This window comes from Buteo buteo, chromosome 10, assembly GCF_964188355.1.
Source record: "Buteo buteo chromosome 10, bButBut1.hap1.1, whole genome shotgun sequence".
Lineage (NCBI taxonomy): Eukaryota > Metazoa > Chordata > Aves > Accipitriformes > Accipitridae > Buteo > Buteo buteo.
In genome coordinates this window covers 9,376,905-9,393,988 of record NC_134180.1, presented here as the reverse complement: position 1 = coordinate 9,393,988, position 17,084 = coordinate 9,376,905, and the positions used below count along the sequence as shown (strand labels likewise).

General features: G+C 54.9%; 1 protein-coding gene across 1 annotated transcript in view; it reads left to right on the top strand.

Annotated features, from left to right (window-relative positions):
- The window catches only part of CACNA1E (calcium voltage-gated channel subunit alpha1 E), a 115,457-nt gene that overhangs the window by 84,688 nt on the left and 13,685 nt on the right, over positions 1 to 17,084 (top strand). The window contains exons 27-39 of the mRNA XM_075038528.1: positions 5,136 to 5,232; positions 6,375 to 6,535; positions 6,982 to 7,119; positions 7,701 to 7,902; positions 8,100 to 8,264; positions 8,694 to 8,804; positions 9,818 to 9,901; positions 9,987 to 10,112; positions 10,305 to 10,370; positions 12,333 to 12,424; positions 12,872 to 13,037; positions 13,224 to 13,351; positions 16,042 to 16,138. Coding sequence (XP_074894629.1) covers positions 5,136 to 5,232; positions 6,375 to 6,535; positions 6,982 to 7,119; positions 7,701 to 7,902; positions 8,100 to 8,264; positions 8,694 to 8,804; positions 9,818 to 9,901; positions 9,987 to 10,112; positions 10,305 to 10,370; positions 12,333 to 12,424; positions 12,872 to 13,037; positions 13,224 to 13,351; positions 16,042 to 16,138 — 1,633 coding nt within the window. The remainder of the gene's footprint in view (positions 1 to 5,135; positions 5,233 to 6,374; positions 6,536 to 6,981; positions 7,120 to 7,700; positions 7,903 to 8,099; positions 8,265 to 8,693; positions 8,805 to 9,817; positions 9,902 to 9,986; positions 10,113 to 10,304; positions 10,371 to 12,332; positions 12,425 to 12,871; positions 13,038 to 13,223; positions 13,352 to 16,041; positions 16,139 to 17,084) is intronic.

Here is a 17,084-nt window from a genome sequence, read left to right as displayed (position 1 = left end):
GCTGTGGGTTTGTCACACTGTTGTTCTCTCTTTGTGCCTTTGACACTGGCAGTGGTGGTGTTAGTGCTGGTGAGAGGGGAGGGCCTGGCAGCCGCGCAGACTGGAGCCCTGTCCTTGTCCACAGCTCAGGTACCGTGCAAGGCTCTTCCAGTGGCTGGGTCCAAGCCCCAAGGTCGCTTGATGGATTACAGCCCATAATCCGTTCCTCCCATCTAATCCCTGGCTGGGCAGCAGCTCCTTCCCCTTGCTCTCACCCATTGGCACCCTCCCCAGCCGGTTGCTTTTGCCTTCCTCACCCTCCTCACCCCTGTCCTCACCCAGTGCTTTCAGCTGCTGCTCTCTCCTTGGGAAGAGCATGGGAGAATTCAGTTCGCTCGGAGCAGGGATGAACCAGCTCCTGGGCAGGGCTGGGGGCTGACTGCAGACCCTGACATGGGGAAGGGGTGTAGGGCAGATCCACTGGCTCTGAGCCCCCAGAAGGCCACCCAGGCCACCATGAGGATGGATCGAGCATCTCTGGGGTCTGCCTGATCCCCCCCTCTGCCAGGGCAGCCCCTCAGAGCATGTCTGGGGGGGGTCAAGGGCATCAGCAGCCTGAAGATGTGCTGGATGGTTTGTGGGGCTTTAGGGGAGGACAGGGGAGCCTTTTCCTTCCAAGACATCTTTCATCAAGACTTTTTGATGGCTGAAGGACCATAGCTTGATGGCTCAGCCTGCTCCTGGGTGGGCAGGTGTCCTCACTGCCGCTGACCGTACCAGAATCGGTGGTGGGCCCCCACCCTGCAAAGGTGACACAGTTCCTGGAGCTGGCAGGGTCCCTGCCTGCCAGCACTGAGCACACGGGGAAGATGCTGTGCCCCATCCAACACCTCCTGCCACCTGCCTACTTCCACCCAGCCTCCCGAGGGAAGGACGGGTCCCTTTGGGCACAGGGCAGCTGAATTCTCAAGGGTGAGCACCCCCATTGGCTGTGGCACTGAACCCCCTCTCACGGAGAGGGCTGTTGCATCTCCACATATGTTTGCAGCAAGCATCTACGTTGCCTGCCCACTCTGGTAGCCGTAGCTGAATAGATACTGAGTCGCTTGTGTTGTGGATGATGGCTCTATAACGTAAACCTGCAGGATTGTCCTTCTCCCCCACGTGTGACAGTGGCTCCTGCTAGAGGAGATGATCTCATGGCTTTGGGGGTGAGAAGAACAAAGGAGCCACAGCAATTTCTAATGGGTTTGTACATTATAAAGCATTTATAAGAACACCTGCCTCTCCCCTCAGCAGCCTGTCGCCGCTGTGGCCCCAGAAGCCGCAGGACGTTTGCCAGCTATATATATCCCAACCTGCCGCCCTCCCTCCCTCCCTCCTGGTCTTGAGAGGAAAACTTTGGTGGTGATGTCTGAATCCCTCTCCTTTCACCTCCCTCCATGAGCTCTTTGATGTGGGGCCGGGGGGGGATGTGTCCTCCCTCTCCCTTGCCTCGCCTCCACAGCGCTGGGTGGGCAAAGCGATGCCCATGGAGCGGCTGCGGCAATTACGTGGCTGAAAGCGGCTGGTGACCAGGTCCAGCATTTCCCGGTTGAAGAAGTGCTGGGACATGCCATGCCATTTGGGTTTTCTGCCCCTTTTGCCTCCCCTCTGCAGTTTAGTTTTCCTGCGGGCGTCCTGGGTAGCTGTGGGCGCAACAGGAGGTCCCTGAGCTGGTCCAGCGGTGCCACCATCATCTGCTGGCTGTCAGTGCCATATCAAAATCACCGATGAACAAGTGTCCACTCATAAAGCCGTGTCGCCGTGTGCCGTTGTAGCTTGTCCATTGCCCCCTCAGAGCCTGTACATCCTGAGTGAGAAGTCATCTTGGCTCATCCATAGCTCTCCACGTGGAAAGCGAATACGTCAATCCAAATGCAGCCTAAATAAAAAGCCCACTATAAAACCGTAAATCTCCAAAGAGTTCAAATTAAATTAGCTGAAATAACCAGCACCGTAACTAAAGACCCTGCTCTCTTTTGCCTTCCATGGCACCCTCCAAGGAGGCATTACGCAGAGGATCGGCGCTCACTTGCAGCTTTGCAGAGCTGCCAAGAGGCAGTGATGCCTACGCCTGTGCGCTTGCAGCAGCGGGAAATGCTGAGCGGTGGAAGGGTTGGTGGAAAGGTTGAGTGGTCAGTGCGTAGCCCTCATCATCTCACCTGGTGAGCAAGGGCAGAAGTTTCTCCACCCCGAGGTACCCAGCAGAGGTGCCTCTTTGCTGAGCAGCATCTCCTCGTGCCCATCGGCACCAGTGTCTGGAAGCAAGAGGGACCCTTACGCACTGCAAAATAACCTGGTGTGAGGCTGGTTAGGATGGAGGTTTGATATCCCATCACAGAAGTGCTACAGAGTTAAACTATCACCTTTTCAACACACCTTCTACCTGTCTCACTAACATGCAGCCAGAGTCTGGGGTTATTTTTATGGGTTTTATGAAATGTTTTACTTTGTAGACTTTGCCCCAGCACCGAGTGCTCTGCGTGCACATGGCAGGGACTCAGCTCAAGCAAGGATGGAGGTTTGGTTTGGAGCTAGGGACCTTGTAGACCACCTTGGCTTGTCTGAGAGTGTGTTCTGCTGGGTTGCAGGAAATTCCGTGCTGCAGCTCAGGCTCTTAATCAGTGGATTTCTTGATGGAGGTGATTTAGCAGAGTTAGCCTGTTTGGATGGGAGCTACTGGGGCTTTGCAGGTAGGTTCCCTTGGAGGCACCAAAGGCAGGTTGGGGCTGAGCCTTGAGGTCCCTCCCTGATTCCTGGCCAAGGAGGACCACGTGCCCACCCACTGTCACCCACTGTCCCGCTCTCTGTGGGTTCTTCTTGCAGCAGAGGTTTCACTATGCACCCACCCTCCCAAAACCTCCCGCAGGGAGGGCAGGGGCTCGCAGCTCACTGGATAAGTCTCTCCCTGGAGATAAGCCCATCCTGGAGGACACAACATGGTCTACTCTTCATGCCTTTCAACCCAGGTGTGGGGTGATGGAGAGCTGCCCGAGAGGCTGCGGTCGTCCCTGTGCAGCTGCCCCGATGCTTTTCTTACTTTCTTCCTTTCTTCTTTCTTTTTCCCTCTCTCTGTTGGTGCGGTTTGGTGGCTGCTGGGCTGGATCGCCGACAGGAATGCTTTGGGGTAACTATGCCGTTCGGGTCGCTGCGGGGTGCCGCCCTGGGGAGCATAAGGGGGACAGGTGCAGGCGAGTGTCCGTCTGTCTGACGCCTGTGCTGACCCTCAGCTGCGTTTGCAGAGACTGGAGTGTGCTGCTCTGCACGTACCCCTGCATTGCCCCAGGATGCATTAAAGGTGGTGTGCTCTGGGAAAGTGCAGAAGGGATTTTCTTTGCAAGCAATGCAATTCCTTGCCTTCAAAGGAGGGTGCTTTCATTGCAGCTATCAGTGTCTGTGCAGTACTCTGAGAGAGCGTGAAGCACACCCAAGGGAGCAGGGCAAAGCCATGTCCGCTGCAGAGCTGAAGGCTCTACCCCGGTGGGAGCTTTGCCTGCACTGAAGAGCTGTAGGCACTACAGCCCTGACATCCTCCGAGGGCATGGGATGTGGTTCATGCCAAGCTCAGGGGACTGAGGAGAGCTCAGCCTCGGCCGTAGACACAGCAAGACCAAGCTTTTCTCCTGGTGTTATCCAGACCTACATCCATATCTGTGTTAGATCCCAAGAAAATCCACAGGAGGTTTCTTGAGGACTGAAGAGGTCCCTCCTCAGCAGATGTAAACCATTGCAGTTGAGTTGCCCTGGTGGCAGCTGGCACCGCTGCCCTAAATCCTCATCCCAGCCCCGAGTCGGATGTCCCAGCTGCTTACCCAGGCCCTGACACTGAGCGAAACAGGAGATGGGAGGTGCAAAGTGAGTCCTGGGGCTATTTGTACAGTTGCTTCCCATGCATTTGTGGGGCTGTGCTCCTAGGGAGGACTATTAATTAGTGGTTTTGTTTACATCTTTTAATGATTAAGCTCATTATTGTGCTACCTGTTGCATTAATCCTTGCAAAGGAGCTGTGTAATTTGGAGCGTCTGTTGTTGTAAGTCAGTTCCTTGACATTTTTTGATGGTGCCTGGTGGATACAAACTGTGCTGCCTTCACCAGGACCTCTCTGCTCCATCCTGGGTGTTCAGCATGGCTTTAATTAAAAGACAAGAAAAAGACCCTGGTATTGTGGTTGGGATTAATCACCACATTCAAGAAATGAGGGTCACGTGGGGTCTTAGTGCTGCTTTTCTAAATAATCCTAATAGTAAGCTCTGCCCTCCCTCAGCTGAATTGGGCTGGAGGCGAGTGCAGTTCTGATCTGGAGAGGGAAGAGAGGGCTGAGATTTTCTGAGATGGAAGACCAGGCTGACCAAGTTCAGTAGCACTGATGGAATAAGGCAGAAAGTTGTAAGAGACAGCATTTGTGCAGAGAAACCAAGCGTACAGCATGTGCTTCCCTAGGTGAAAGTGAGGACCATGAATCTTGAGTTTAAACCAGGATGGAAAACCTTTGGTGAGAGACCTGCACGTAGACCCCATTGACTGCATCTCCCTCATTTTTTTGTGAATTCCTTGCAGCCAGTAGCAATGGAAGAAAACAATTTGCAATGGTCGTGGCCTTTTGCAAGCCCCATCTGCAAATGGCACATGCCTGCACTAGGGAAGCGAACCTCCATGCCCCCGTTGAGCAGCGTGCCTTTGGGACGCGGCGGAGGGCGGCGTGCCACAGCACCCTTCGGGCAGCTGCCCTTGCTTGGGCAGAGCATTGCGTCGTCTGCCCCAGCCCTGGCACGTTGCTGCTTTCCACAACGAGGGGATGTGTTAAGCTTGCTGCTCCCCAGCGAAGGGGAAAGGTGCTAATCCCGAGGAGGAGAGGATTGCTTCATTTTTCATCTCTGCCAGCTGTAGGCGCGTGTGTTGGAGGAGACTCGTTTAGGCGGGCTGAGCGCTCAGCAGTCACACATTTGTGAGTGCTGGCCCCCACGATGGCATGTGGCCCTCCTGTTCCCATCCTCACGCATGCTGGGGGGGGGTTGTCAGCTGTTGAAAACCCCTGAGCATCCAGCCCCGGGTCTGCAAGGTTATTGTCTCTCCGTTTCATTTTTGGGTGTGTGTGCCTCCCTCCAACACGGTAGGACCAACAAGGGCCGGGATATCAAGACCATCAAGTCTCTTCGTGTGCTACGGGTCTTGAGGCCTCTGAAAACCATCAAGCGACTGCCCAAGCTGAAGGTAATGATCCCCACCTCCTGCCTTACACCTGTCTGCTCCAGCATGGACCAGTGGGTGCAAGGACCACGTGCATTGATTTGCTCATGAGCAACGAACAAGTAGTTTTAGGAGCCCCGTTTTCAAACACAATGCCAAACAAGACCCTTTGTATCTGGAGGTGCAGTGAGTTATTAAAAGCAAGCCTGGATCTCTGCAAGCTGTCACAGTTAGCTCCTCTGCCAGGGAAGGCAGGGCTGGAGTGGACATGAGGCAGCAAAGCCCAGATGCTCTCCTGATAAAATAGGCTGCCCTGGCTTTGGAAGACCTCAAATCTCTTTCCAAAGTTCATTACCTTACCCACCAGAGCAGCTTGCAAACAACTCAGGATTTTGTGTGCTGTGCTGTCATGGTGTTGCACCGGAGGGGGATTTCCCATCTGAATAGAGAGATTATTTATGCAGTGCAGGTAGGATTATGGATTTCCCTGCCTTAGCCGATGGGGTATAGAGCCAGAAAGGAGTAAGAGACCAAGGAAGCCCTGAGGTTTTTTCACAAGGCGATATTTGGCTGATGGATGAGGCCCAGGGTGGCACCCCAGAGACGTCAATTTTGACCCCAGCTGTTCCTCCCAATCAGTGGATGGATTCAGCCCGTGTCAGCTGATTTCTGGACACCTCTGTCTTCAGCATGAAGCAGGGATAAGGACATTCCTCTCTTTTTTAAAGTGCTGTGAGAACGAGGGCTGAGAGTACAGCCCAGCCTAGGGAGGTGCTGCTATTGCAGGCAGAGGTATTCACTCTGCCTTGTTATCTGGGGTGATGCGAAACAAAGTGTTTACTAATTGGTCTTGAGTGCTGCTAATGACATCATCAGGGCTGTCCCCTGTCTGCTGCCCTGGTTGCAGAGAACATTGGAGGATATAAATATCCATCCCTGCTGCTGTCTCAGGGGCTGCTTGGTGTCCGTGTGTGTGCTGGGGGGTACTCCAGGTGTTAAACTCGCTCATAAAATAGCCCTTTGCCTGGGAGAAGGCCCAGCTCTTTTCTCCTTTCCACCCCAGGAGTGGGAAATGTCTTTCCCTATGGTAGTCTTGAGGAAGGCTTTGGTCCTGCCCTTTGCCAAGGCTGTTGGTTCCCCAAGGTGAGCTATGCCCTCTCCTCCAGGCTGTCTTCGATTGCGTGGTGACTTCCCTCAAGAATGTCTTCAACATCCTCATTGTCTACAAGCTCTTCATGTTCATCTTTGCTGTCATTGCCGTCCAGCTCTTCAAGGGGAAGTTTTTCTACTGCACTGACAGCTCTAAGGACACAGAGAAGGACTGCATGTAGGTGCCCGGTTCAGTAGGTCCGATGCTGCTGACACTTCTGGCAAAGGCAGGGTGCTGGGTGGTGTCATCTTTGGGTTCCCAGTTAAGTCCTTGGTCATGACTCACTCTTGGCTGTAGTCCCTTGGGGTGGACGGCATGGGCTGAGTCCTGTCCCCATTGCTGTGTCAGCGCTGTACATCTTTGCATGGGGTGCGGGATGCAGAGCCCTGCGTTTTGCTCCTGTTCTCTTTCCTCCTTCTCTCTTACCTTTTGCTTTCCCCTTCTCTCCTTCCTCCCAGTTGTTATCCAGCTTCTCCCTATTTCTCCCTCGAGCACTGCAGGAGGAGAGGTGCCCCCTGCCACCACACACACACGCTGCCCCTGGGGTTTAAAACCACTGTCCCATGGTCTGGCAGTGAAAAAAAAAGGTCACTGCTGTCTCCTGCTGTCTCCCAACCTTGCAGAGGGAACTACGTGGACCACGAGAAGAACAAGATGGAAGTGAAGTGCCGGGAATGGAAACGCCATGAGTTTCACTACGACAATATCATCTGGGCTTTGCTCACCCTGTTCACAGTCTCCACTGGCGAGGGTTGGCCCCAGTGAGTATTCTGCTCCATCCATCCCCCTTGAATTAGGGTGGGCATGTCCCCATTGGAGTGGTTGGGTTAATAACTGGCTACAGCCAGGCAGAGCTGGGAGAGAAACTGCTGGGTAGGGAGGAGGAGAGGAAGGACAAGAAATTCTGTCAGAACAAAAGAGCTTTAGTCCCCATATGATGCTGGGACCATGGCTGGGGTTAGCTTCTTCCTTAGGGAGTGAATGATGGATAATCCCTTCTCCTGTGTGGCCTTGAGGTATAGCTTAGCTCAAGTTTAGAGATGACCATAGGACTAGCCCTTTGTTCATGCTCATGTGAGCTTGGGCAATTTTTTCTCTGTATGTGGAGCACTGGAAAATTTATTTTCCGTCAGGGGCACAGGCAAAGCACCGTAAAACAAACTGTGGCAACTTAGAAGGGTTGTCCTTGTAAAGCAGATTAAGACAGACGTTTATCTTATCATTGTTATACCTGTGGACAGACAGAGCTGGCTGTACAAAGTGGGTCCCGTGAGAAGTGCTGCGTGGTGGCAGTCCTGATGGGCATATCTCTGGTTGCTTTTCTTCACCTGTCTGCCCACAGGGTGCTGCAGCATTCGGTGGATGTGACGGAGGAGGACCGTGGGCCCAGCCGCAGCAACCGCATGGAGATGTCCATTTTTTATGTTGTCTATTTTGTGGTCTTCCCTTTCTTCTTCGTCAACATTTTCGTGGCTCTCATCATCATTACGTTCCAAGAGCAAGGAGACAAAATGATGGAGGAGTGCAGTCTGGAGAAGAATGAGGTACAGTCTGGGGAGGGGGAAAGAGGACATTTCCATGGGTTTTCTGCAGTTTGGGAGCTTGGAGCTCCCTAGATGTTGAAAAGGTGTAAGAAACCTGTGAGTCACCTGTCTGCCCACCCCATGAAGGAAAGAAGCGTGGCAGCCGCCGTCCCCCACATTACCACCGGCCAGGATCTGATGCACTTGTTTTATTCCAGAGGGCCTGTATTGACTTTGCCATCAGCGCCAAACCCCTCACGCGGTACATGCCCCAGAACCGGCACACCTTCCAGTACCGGGTCTGGCACTTTGTGGTCTCCCCATCCTTCGAGTACACCATCATGGCCATGATAGCTTTGAACACCGTGGTGCTGATGATGAAGGTGAGCTGGTCAGAGTGAGCCTGTCCCGCTTGGGGCACTGGGGAGAAGGAGATTGGTCAGGATGGGACCAGGGGGTATTTTGGTTGTTTCTAGGAGATGCTTTGAGACAGAGTCTGAGCATGTATTCCCTTGGCATAGTTGCTTGAAACACCACATGCCCCAGACTGGAGGTGAGATCTTCCCTAAACAAACTGGCCCAAACAATCTGAACCTCTTAACTACTGCAGAAAAATCTGGATTTACTCTGTGCTTCCTTCATAGAAGGAGTGGCAACTGTCCTGGGAGAGGGGTGGAGAGGGAAAGGGGGAGATGGTCTTGAGGCACCTAGGGCAAGGAACATGGACCATCGCAAGTCTTCCTGGGGACATTCATCAGCCAAGAGGCTGGCAGGCCCCCTTCTGGCTAGCAATATCTCTCTCTGTCCATCAGTACTACTCTGCTCCATACACCTATGAGCTGGCCCTGAAGTACCTGAACATCGCGTTCACCATGGTGTTCTCCTTGGAGTGCGTCCTCAAGATCATCGCTTTTGGCTTCCTGGTGAGTGACTGCTCCTGTTCTTGACGAAGGTGTTAATTTGGATGTTGGCAGCACACAGATCACAGAGGGAAGGTGTTAATAATGTGAGGTTGTTGCTATTTATTTTAGGTCCCAGCCCGAGAGCTGCTTTTAGGTTGGAATCGCTCCTTTGGTTCTCATTAAACTTCCCACTGCTGGATGCTGGTGGTGGAAGCCACACTGTTCCTTTACTTTTTGCCATGTTTCTATGGTACTCTGGTGCTTCGACCATGTAAGGGCTGTGCTGCCGCTCCGCTAAAGCCAACCGCTGCTGCAGTCATGCTGGTGGCTGCAGTCCCTTGTCCCTGGGAGCCATGAGATGCTAGTGCATTGCTGTCCTTGGGCTGTATCTGTCAGACCTGACCAGCAGTGAGACCTCCCTGCCTAATTCACAGTCCTCAAGTCCCCAGCTGCTCATTTAAGATTTGAAGCCACGGATTGCCTTTTCTTCAGCTACTCTTTGCTGCTTATAAGCAACTGTCAGTTTTGCTCTTTTATAGTTTCTTTCCTGTTTCTAACCCAAACTGGGAGATGAGGTCCACTAGCAGGAGGGTTTCTAGCCACCCTTCCCACTCCCAGCGGCACCAGCCATGGTCAAGTCCGGTCTTGCAGCAGCTGCTGCACAAACAGCAGGGGCTGAGGTGGGTCTGCGTGCCCACAAAGAGGAGGGCAAAGCAGCCTCATGGGTGTGAGGGTCGGCATGATGAGCTGTTGTAGCCTGACCAGGGCTGCCTGTGGCCACTTCTGCTCCTGTTCACCAGGGTGGCCTGTTGGATGCGTGAGTCATCTCCCAGGAGAAGCTGCTCGCTGCAGACACGCTCACGTCTGTCACCGTCTCAGACGCAGGACGGTGCTCCTGACCGTGGCTGCATACAAATGGGCGGCAAGGTCTCTGCTGCCGCCGTCCATGAGCAGCCTTGGCCCGTGGCCCAGTGCCCTTCAGACCTGCCATCCCTGAGCTCAATTCCATGTTCCCTCTCTCCTTGCTTTTGCAGAATTATTTCCGGGACACCTGGAACATCTTTGACTTCATCACCGTCATTGGCAGCATTACGGAGATCATCCTGACGGACACCAAGGTGAAGCAGGGGCTGGGAGCAGCGGGACGTACCGCTGCGGGGTGGGGGGCTCCCGCCTCCCTCTGACCTTCTCATCTCCTCCCAGCTGGTGAACACCAGCAGCTTCAACATGAGCTTCCTGAAGCTCTTCCGGGCTGCTCGGCTCATCAAGCTGCTGCGCCAGGGTTACACCATCCGCATCCTGCTCTGGACGTTCGTGCAGTCCTTCAAGGTAAGACACATGCGCTCTGGTCTCCTCCCAGGCCACGGTGCTGGGGTGCTGCTCCCAAATGCAGGCTGTTCCCAAGGTCTTGCTGCTTGCAGGAGAGACGGATCGGCACAGCTTACCTGCTCGCTGTGCTTTTTGTACTCCTCTGGAGCTGGACCTGTGCTAAACGAGATGACTCATCTGCTTCTCTTGCAGGCCCTCCCCTACGTCTGCCTCTTGATCGCCATGCTTTTCTTCATCTACGCGATCATTGGGATGCAGGTGAGCACAGACCTCTCCGTGTGCATCCCTCTGGTGCGGACAGGCTGGACCAGCACGTCCTCAGCATTATGCACGGCAGCCGACTTGTGCCTGCCTGTCATTGCTTCACTCCGTCACGGTGTCCCAGAAGGTCCTGAGGGTGGAACAGCTTGTTTGGCAGCTGCAGAGCCGCATGCCCTGGGGGACCTGCCACGGGCTTGTTCAGTCAAGCTCCACAACTGCCTTCCCAACTTGTGCCCTTAGAGATGTGGCCCTGGGGACTCAGTTGAGCATCCTGTGTGGCAGCCACTTTCAAATCGTCACCCCTTCATTTAGAAATTACACCCTATCTCCAAATCCCTAGCAGCTCCCAGAGATTGATTTAATGTCTGCGGGACCTGGTGAGCAGCCTTCTGCCTTTCCAATCCAAATGGCTGGATCACAGCAGTGATCCAGCCCACCGTCCACCTTGTCCCTCTGCGGAGGGTTTGTGTTATAGTCGTGCTGCTGATGGTCTGCTTGGCCTCTTGTGCTTAGGAACCTGCAATGACCTACCAGATGGTGGGAGGTCTGCAGAGCATGGGAAAAGTGAGCTTTCCAGGCTCCAACTGGTAAATAAGAAGCACGTGAGCTAACACCCTCGGCTCCACATGTGCCACAGGGCTGGCTCGGTTCTGCAATGACTAAATCCCACGCTGAAGATCTGACAAAGCATCTTCGACGATGAATGCTTGGGATCTGGAGCTGCCCGATGAGCGAGCTGCCACAGTACCCTATGCCGTTGCCTGACGTGTGCCACCAGGACAGGCAGATTTTGGGGAGGCAGCAGGCAGTGCAGTGGCCCCCCACTCAGGCTGCTTGGCAGCGCTCGTGTTTAGTCTCTTCCACCCCCTCTCTCCCTCCCCGAGAGTCCCGTGGCTGGTTTTGGCCACTCTGTCCTACACACCTCAGCACCGGCTCCAGGTGTTCTCCATCCTAAACAACCGCCAACTGACTCAGCCCCCCTCCCTGCTGTGTGGTAGTATTTGATTTATTTTATTTTTTTTTTTAACACCATTGTGAACAAATCCCCAAGCAGTAAAGTCTGTAGGCGTTATTTGAGCAAAATAGCTGGAGGCAGAAAATATTCTACAATTACACATTCCAAAAAACCTGTACAGGGAAAAAATACTCTGCAGTTAGTGTATTTTTAGGTTCACGGAAAGTGGAATAAATATTCAACAGTAATAACAGCACATTTTTCCTATTTGAGGTACTTTACGAACATTCATTATGTCCTACCATGGCCTTGGCTGTGGGTCATTATTAGGATATTGTCCACGTTTGGGGTTTGTTGCCTCTTTCAGCCCTGGGGACAGTAGTCCCAGGTGTCTGGCTGTCCGTGGTGGATTAGCGGTCGGTCTGTCTCTCCCTCACGGTGCCCTTCCCCACCCTGGTTGTACCGCTGTCCCTGACCTCGGCATCATGGAGCGTTTCTCCACCAAGGGAAAAGCTCCCGAGAGTTTCCAGGAATGTGACCCAGCACCCACCCAGTGTGGTGTGACTTGTCCCTGTGCCTCCAGCATGCTCAGGACCACTGGGTGCTGTGCAGCGCTCGGATGCTGCCCGTACCACAGCAGAGGAATGGATGCGGAGCAGTTGGACTCGGTTGGTCCCAGGTCCTCTGTTTCCATGGCAGCTCAGCCTCTCGCAGCCTTTGCTGCCCACTGCAAATCCTTCCTGAGGAGAGGAGAGTCTCCTTCCCCAATGGCTGCTCAGAGCCAGCTCCTTGCCATGCTGGGGTGCTTTTTCATGGGGGATTGCACAGAGAGGGGGGACGTCAGCTGCTTTGGGGGCTGGCTGCGCTGAGAGTGATGGGCATTGGGCAAGATCGGTCTCTGCAGCACAGGGGTGTGTGCCCGTGAGCCAAGGTGAACATGCAGCCACTTCCTCAACCACTGAGCTCTTGCCTGAATAACTGAGACTTTTTTCTCCCTCCCGTAGGTTTTTGGCAATATCAAACTAGATGAGGAAAGCCACATTAATCGGCACAACAACTTCCGCAGCTTCCTGGGTTCCCTCATGCTCCTCTTCAGGTAAGTAGCCATAAAAAATGCCTTTGGCAGCGTTTTTGGGTGCAGGCATGCCAGGAACCAGGCTGGGCAGGTTCTCGCCACAGGCTGTTTGGTGGAGGTCAGGTTTTGGTGCTAGAGAGCAGCTGGGCAACGCATGGCCACAAGAGCTCAGGAACCCCCTTTTTTCCCCCACCTTGCCCCCAAAAGGACATGTCTCCCAGCTCTTTGGACCAGCTGGCTGGGGGAAGTTGGCCCCATGTGCCAAGAGCTACACCCTGGCATGGCTGCACTTGTGTGGGTCCAGCTTGGTCGCTGCTCACCCGGTGTCTTGCTCCTCTGCATGCTGGAGATGTGCTTAATTTGGGTAGGGGGTTGCACAGCTTCTTGTGAGGTTTCTCCTGGGGGCATCCTACCCCGGCTTCATCCCGTGCAACCACGAGCTGCTGAGTGTGGCTGTGTTGGGCGCAGGAGTGCCACTGGAGAGGCATGGCAGGAGATCATGCTGTCCTGCCTGGAGGGCAAAGGCTGTGAGCCGGACACTACAGCAACGTCCGGGCAGAATGAGAACGAGCGCTGCGGCACTGACCTGGCCTACGTTTACTTCGTTTCCTTCATCTTCTTCTGCTCTTTCTTGGTGAGTTCCTCCTCCCTGAGAGACCTGGGCATCCCCCTCATCAGCCCCCCAACCTGTACCCCTGCCATAGGGTCATCAGCCATCTTCCATCTTCCCATGACTACCCTTCCTTCTCTCTCTCCCTTCCCTTCTCTGCTCTCTCTCCCTCTACTTTCCTTTCTCTCTGCCTTTTTCCCTTTCATTTAGATGCTCAACCTGTTCGTGGCAGTCATCATGGACAATTTTGAATACCTGACTCGGGATTCCTCCATCCTGGGACCTCACCATCTAGATGAGTTTGTCCGGATCTGGGCAGAGTATGACAGAGCAGCGTGGTATGTAGCCAGCTCCTTCTCTCCTGAGCAACCTCTCAGAGCTGGTTTTAAACAGGCGTCTCTCTGTTCTGCTATTGAAAACCAGCTGCAATGCCAGGACACTCAAGGAAGGGCTGCTCTCGCCTGCAGTCGTTACAAGGGCAGCAGCTGGTTCCTACAGAGCCTGGTGGCGCAGGCATCTTAGGTGATGTTCACGGTTTGCCACGGTGTTTATCCTGAGTCCTGGACGTTCCTGCTCTTTCTCTCCTCCCCGGCCAGTGGGCAGGTCCCTCTCAGCCTCCTTCCCTGTCCCCATGCACCAGCTGGGTGCCTCTGCCCTGAGACCGGCTCTGTCACCTGGTCCCCAGCACCCACAGCTCCCTGTCAGAGCAGGGCTGAGCGTGGCTTGTTCCCAGCAAAGGGGAGATGCTGGGGATCTGCTGGGCTTCTGCCAAATCACATATGGTGGGTCTTAATGGGTTTGGGGAATTATGTTCTTACGCTGGCCAGCCTGCTCACCCCTCTAGAGACGGGAGGACTTTGTTTCCTGCACTCATGCCCTTGCTGATGAGGACCCCAGTGAACAGGGCGCCCATTTCCAGGCAGCAGCCTGTTCCCAGCAATGGGATGGGTTCAAAGCGGTCGTGCATACCCTGGGTGGCCGGCCTTTGGCTCTGCTCCTGCTGCTGCTGCTGCAGAGGACTTGTTCTCTGCCACTCCTCCCAGAACGGTCTGGAGCATCCCTAGGGCAGTGTGGAGCCCTCAGCAGCTCTGGGAGCATGTTTGCCTTCCACTCAGGCCCAGCACCGTGAGGGTGCCTTGTGTGGCCCCTTCCTCCCTCCCCCAGCCCAGAGACAACCTCTTTGGAGCCACGACCCACCACCGCTGTGCCTGGGAGCATGGGCGATCTTAGCTTGAGAGCCCTTGGCAGCCACACATGCTCCCTTTGGAGAATCTTTGCATCCACTGCTAATGTCCTGCCCCTCAAGAGACCAGCTCTAGCCAAGATTTTTTTTTTTATGCCTAATATCATCAGCTCCTGGCATAATTTCCTCCACCATTTCTGTCCAACCCTGTGCAGCTCAGTGCTGGCCAGGTTCCTCCCCACGTGGCCTCCTCCAGCACTCTTGCTGCTGTGCAAGGTCCCCGTGGGCAGGTGGGTTTGCTTGTTAGTGGGCAACTGTGCCTTGTGCAAGGGGGAGAGGTCAGTACGGTGAGTAGATATCCTGATGGACAACTAGAGAAGGGAGAGGAGGTGAGAGCAGTGAAACATCCAGCTGCTTGGTGTGGGGCTTCTCACCCATGGCTTTTGGGAAGGATTTCTTCACACCAGGCACTTCACTCACTCTTGCCCCCCGTGTTGGTGGCCTGGGACAGTCACTGAAAAAGCATGCCTGAACTGTCCTATCAATGCCATGTACCCCTCTGATTTCTGAGCAAGCCATGCTCTTTCATCATGATATGTAGCCAGTGGTTAGGGGACATGCGCAGGAGCCGGTGGTGCTGGGCCTGTGGGGGCAGTCCCGGGCCCCCGTTGCTGGGTGAGGAATGGGTGAGTACATCTGAACCGGTCCCACCACCTGAGCGGGACAGCAGTTCTGCATCCTGACACCGGGACCATCACATGAAGGTCTCGTGGGGAGACCGCCCAGCGCCGGGGGGGGCTTGGGGATGGGTGTTGCCAAGATGGTTGGGTTAGCTCTGGACAGCGATGGAGAGGGGATGGGAGAATAGCAAGGAGAAACCAGAGGCAAAAGCGCCGGGTAGGATGGTAACGCTGTTCTTTGCCTCCTCGCGTGGTTTCCCTCCAGGCTTGTCTAAGGATGCCCAGGAGGCTGCAGCATGCTGCACCTCAGCACTTCCACCCCACACGGTCCTGCTTCCCAAAGGGCTCTGGTCTGGAGCGGAGTGGGGAGCTCAGCATCTGATGGCCCCTGCACCCTCTCCTGCCAGCTCTCCGCCTCAACTGCTTTGTTATTTCAGCCGGTGCAGGAGGGATATGGGCCGTATCCTGTGACGACTGCACCCTGGTCTGGGGAGATGTGCTTCTGTGGGCGAGAAGGGGTGTGTGTATGGGAGGGTTTGCTTCTAATAATGTGTACCCTTGGCAGAGCATGGTCTGGTGGTCGGAGCACAAGACCGGACCGCAAAAGACCTAGGTGCTAGTGCCGCAGCCACCAGTCACCAGCTGGTCACATTATCTCTCCCCGTCTCAGGTTCCCCAGATATTGGAGATACAAGTGACTCGGCTGCCAACCTCTCTGGGACCTTGTGAGGACCAGAGAGTTGGCCATGCGAGGGCAGGCTCTCTGGTGGTGTGATGGGTCATAACTCCATCAAAAGGGCTCGTGGTGGCTAGAACCCAACCAAGCTGCAGGCTCACCCCATGTGAAATTCCAGCCCTCTCCCACCGGGCATAGGTGGCCAGGGGCACGATGAGGAAGGGTGATGGGGTGGCGTTCACTGCCAAAACCGTCCTTCTCCAGCGTCAAGATGGGTCAGTGTGAGGAGGTATGAGCTGACTTGTGGTGGAGAAGGCAGTAGCTGATGCTCACAGCTTTCCCCTCTCTGGGTCTGACAGGGCCAGAAGAAGAGCCGTGCACCCCCAGGGCTCTTGCCCCACAGATGGTCCCAGCATCCCCTGGTTAAGCTCTCCATCCTCCCCTCCACCCTCTCAGTGTCCTATTAACCCACCTGTGCTTCCTTTGCAGCGGCAGGATCTCGTATAAGGATATGTACAAATTAGTACGGGTGATCTCGCCTCCTCTGGGCCTAGGAGAGAACTGCCCCTACAGGGTGGCGTGCAAGGTTTGCCTCCCAGTCCTCCGCCACAACCTGGCCACGGGACGCACCATCCACCCCTCCTTCCCCTCGCTCCACCGCCACCGCGCCTCCCGAGGGAACCCTGACGTTGCTTTCCTTCGAGTTTAAAGAGGTCCGCGGCCTCCCAGAGCCAGCAGCTGTCCCCCTCGAGGGGAGGCATGAGTGGGGCCAGGGAGGGGGCTCAGAGCCTCCTGGGGTGGGTTTCAACAAATTGCGTCCCCCAGCCAGCCCCCTGCCCCAGCTCCGTTGGTGCAGAGAGCCCCTGAAGAGCGCTGGGCCAAATACCACCATCCCTGCTTGGGTTCTCAGAGTGCCCTCACGTGGGAGCAGGAGTTTTTGGGGGGGCTTAGGTGTGGTTTGCTCCTGGGGCGGGAAAGGGGGAGCAAAGGCAGGAGGATATTGGGGGCTTTGCCATTGTTTTGGAGAGTGAGGACTGAGGGGAGGCCAGGGTGACCCCTCTTCCTGGGCGACGCTGTGCTGTACCCAAGAGACTCTTCCTCAACTGTGGCACTTGGAGGACTCATGACCATGTCTCTGGGGAGCAGAACTCTTGCTAGTCTTGCCCTTAGCTTGCTGGACCTGTTTGGGAGGTGGTGGCACCTGGGCACATCTCTGGAGCTCAACAGCTCCTTTCCTTCCGCTTGAGCCAATGTCCCGGCTGCTGACCGTGAGTCCATGGCAGCAATTTGGCCTCCTTGTGTCTCTCTGACTTGCACGGGGTTTTTTAAATTTTATTTTGGGTTGACAGTTGAGCAAAATCATGCACCTGCTGCCTTCTCTGAGGTGCCATGATGCCTATGTCTGTGTCCATGGCATGGAAGGATGAACCACAGAACTTGCTCTTCCCTCTGCATCCCTTACAGCATCTGAGGAGATGTACGAGGGAAGCTCAGATGCCCCCAGTCCTTGATCTTGGGTCTGAAGAGGAAGA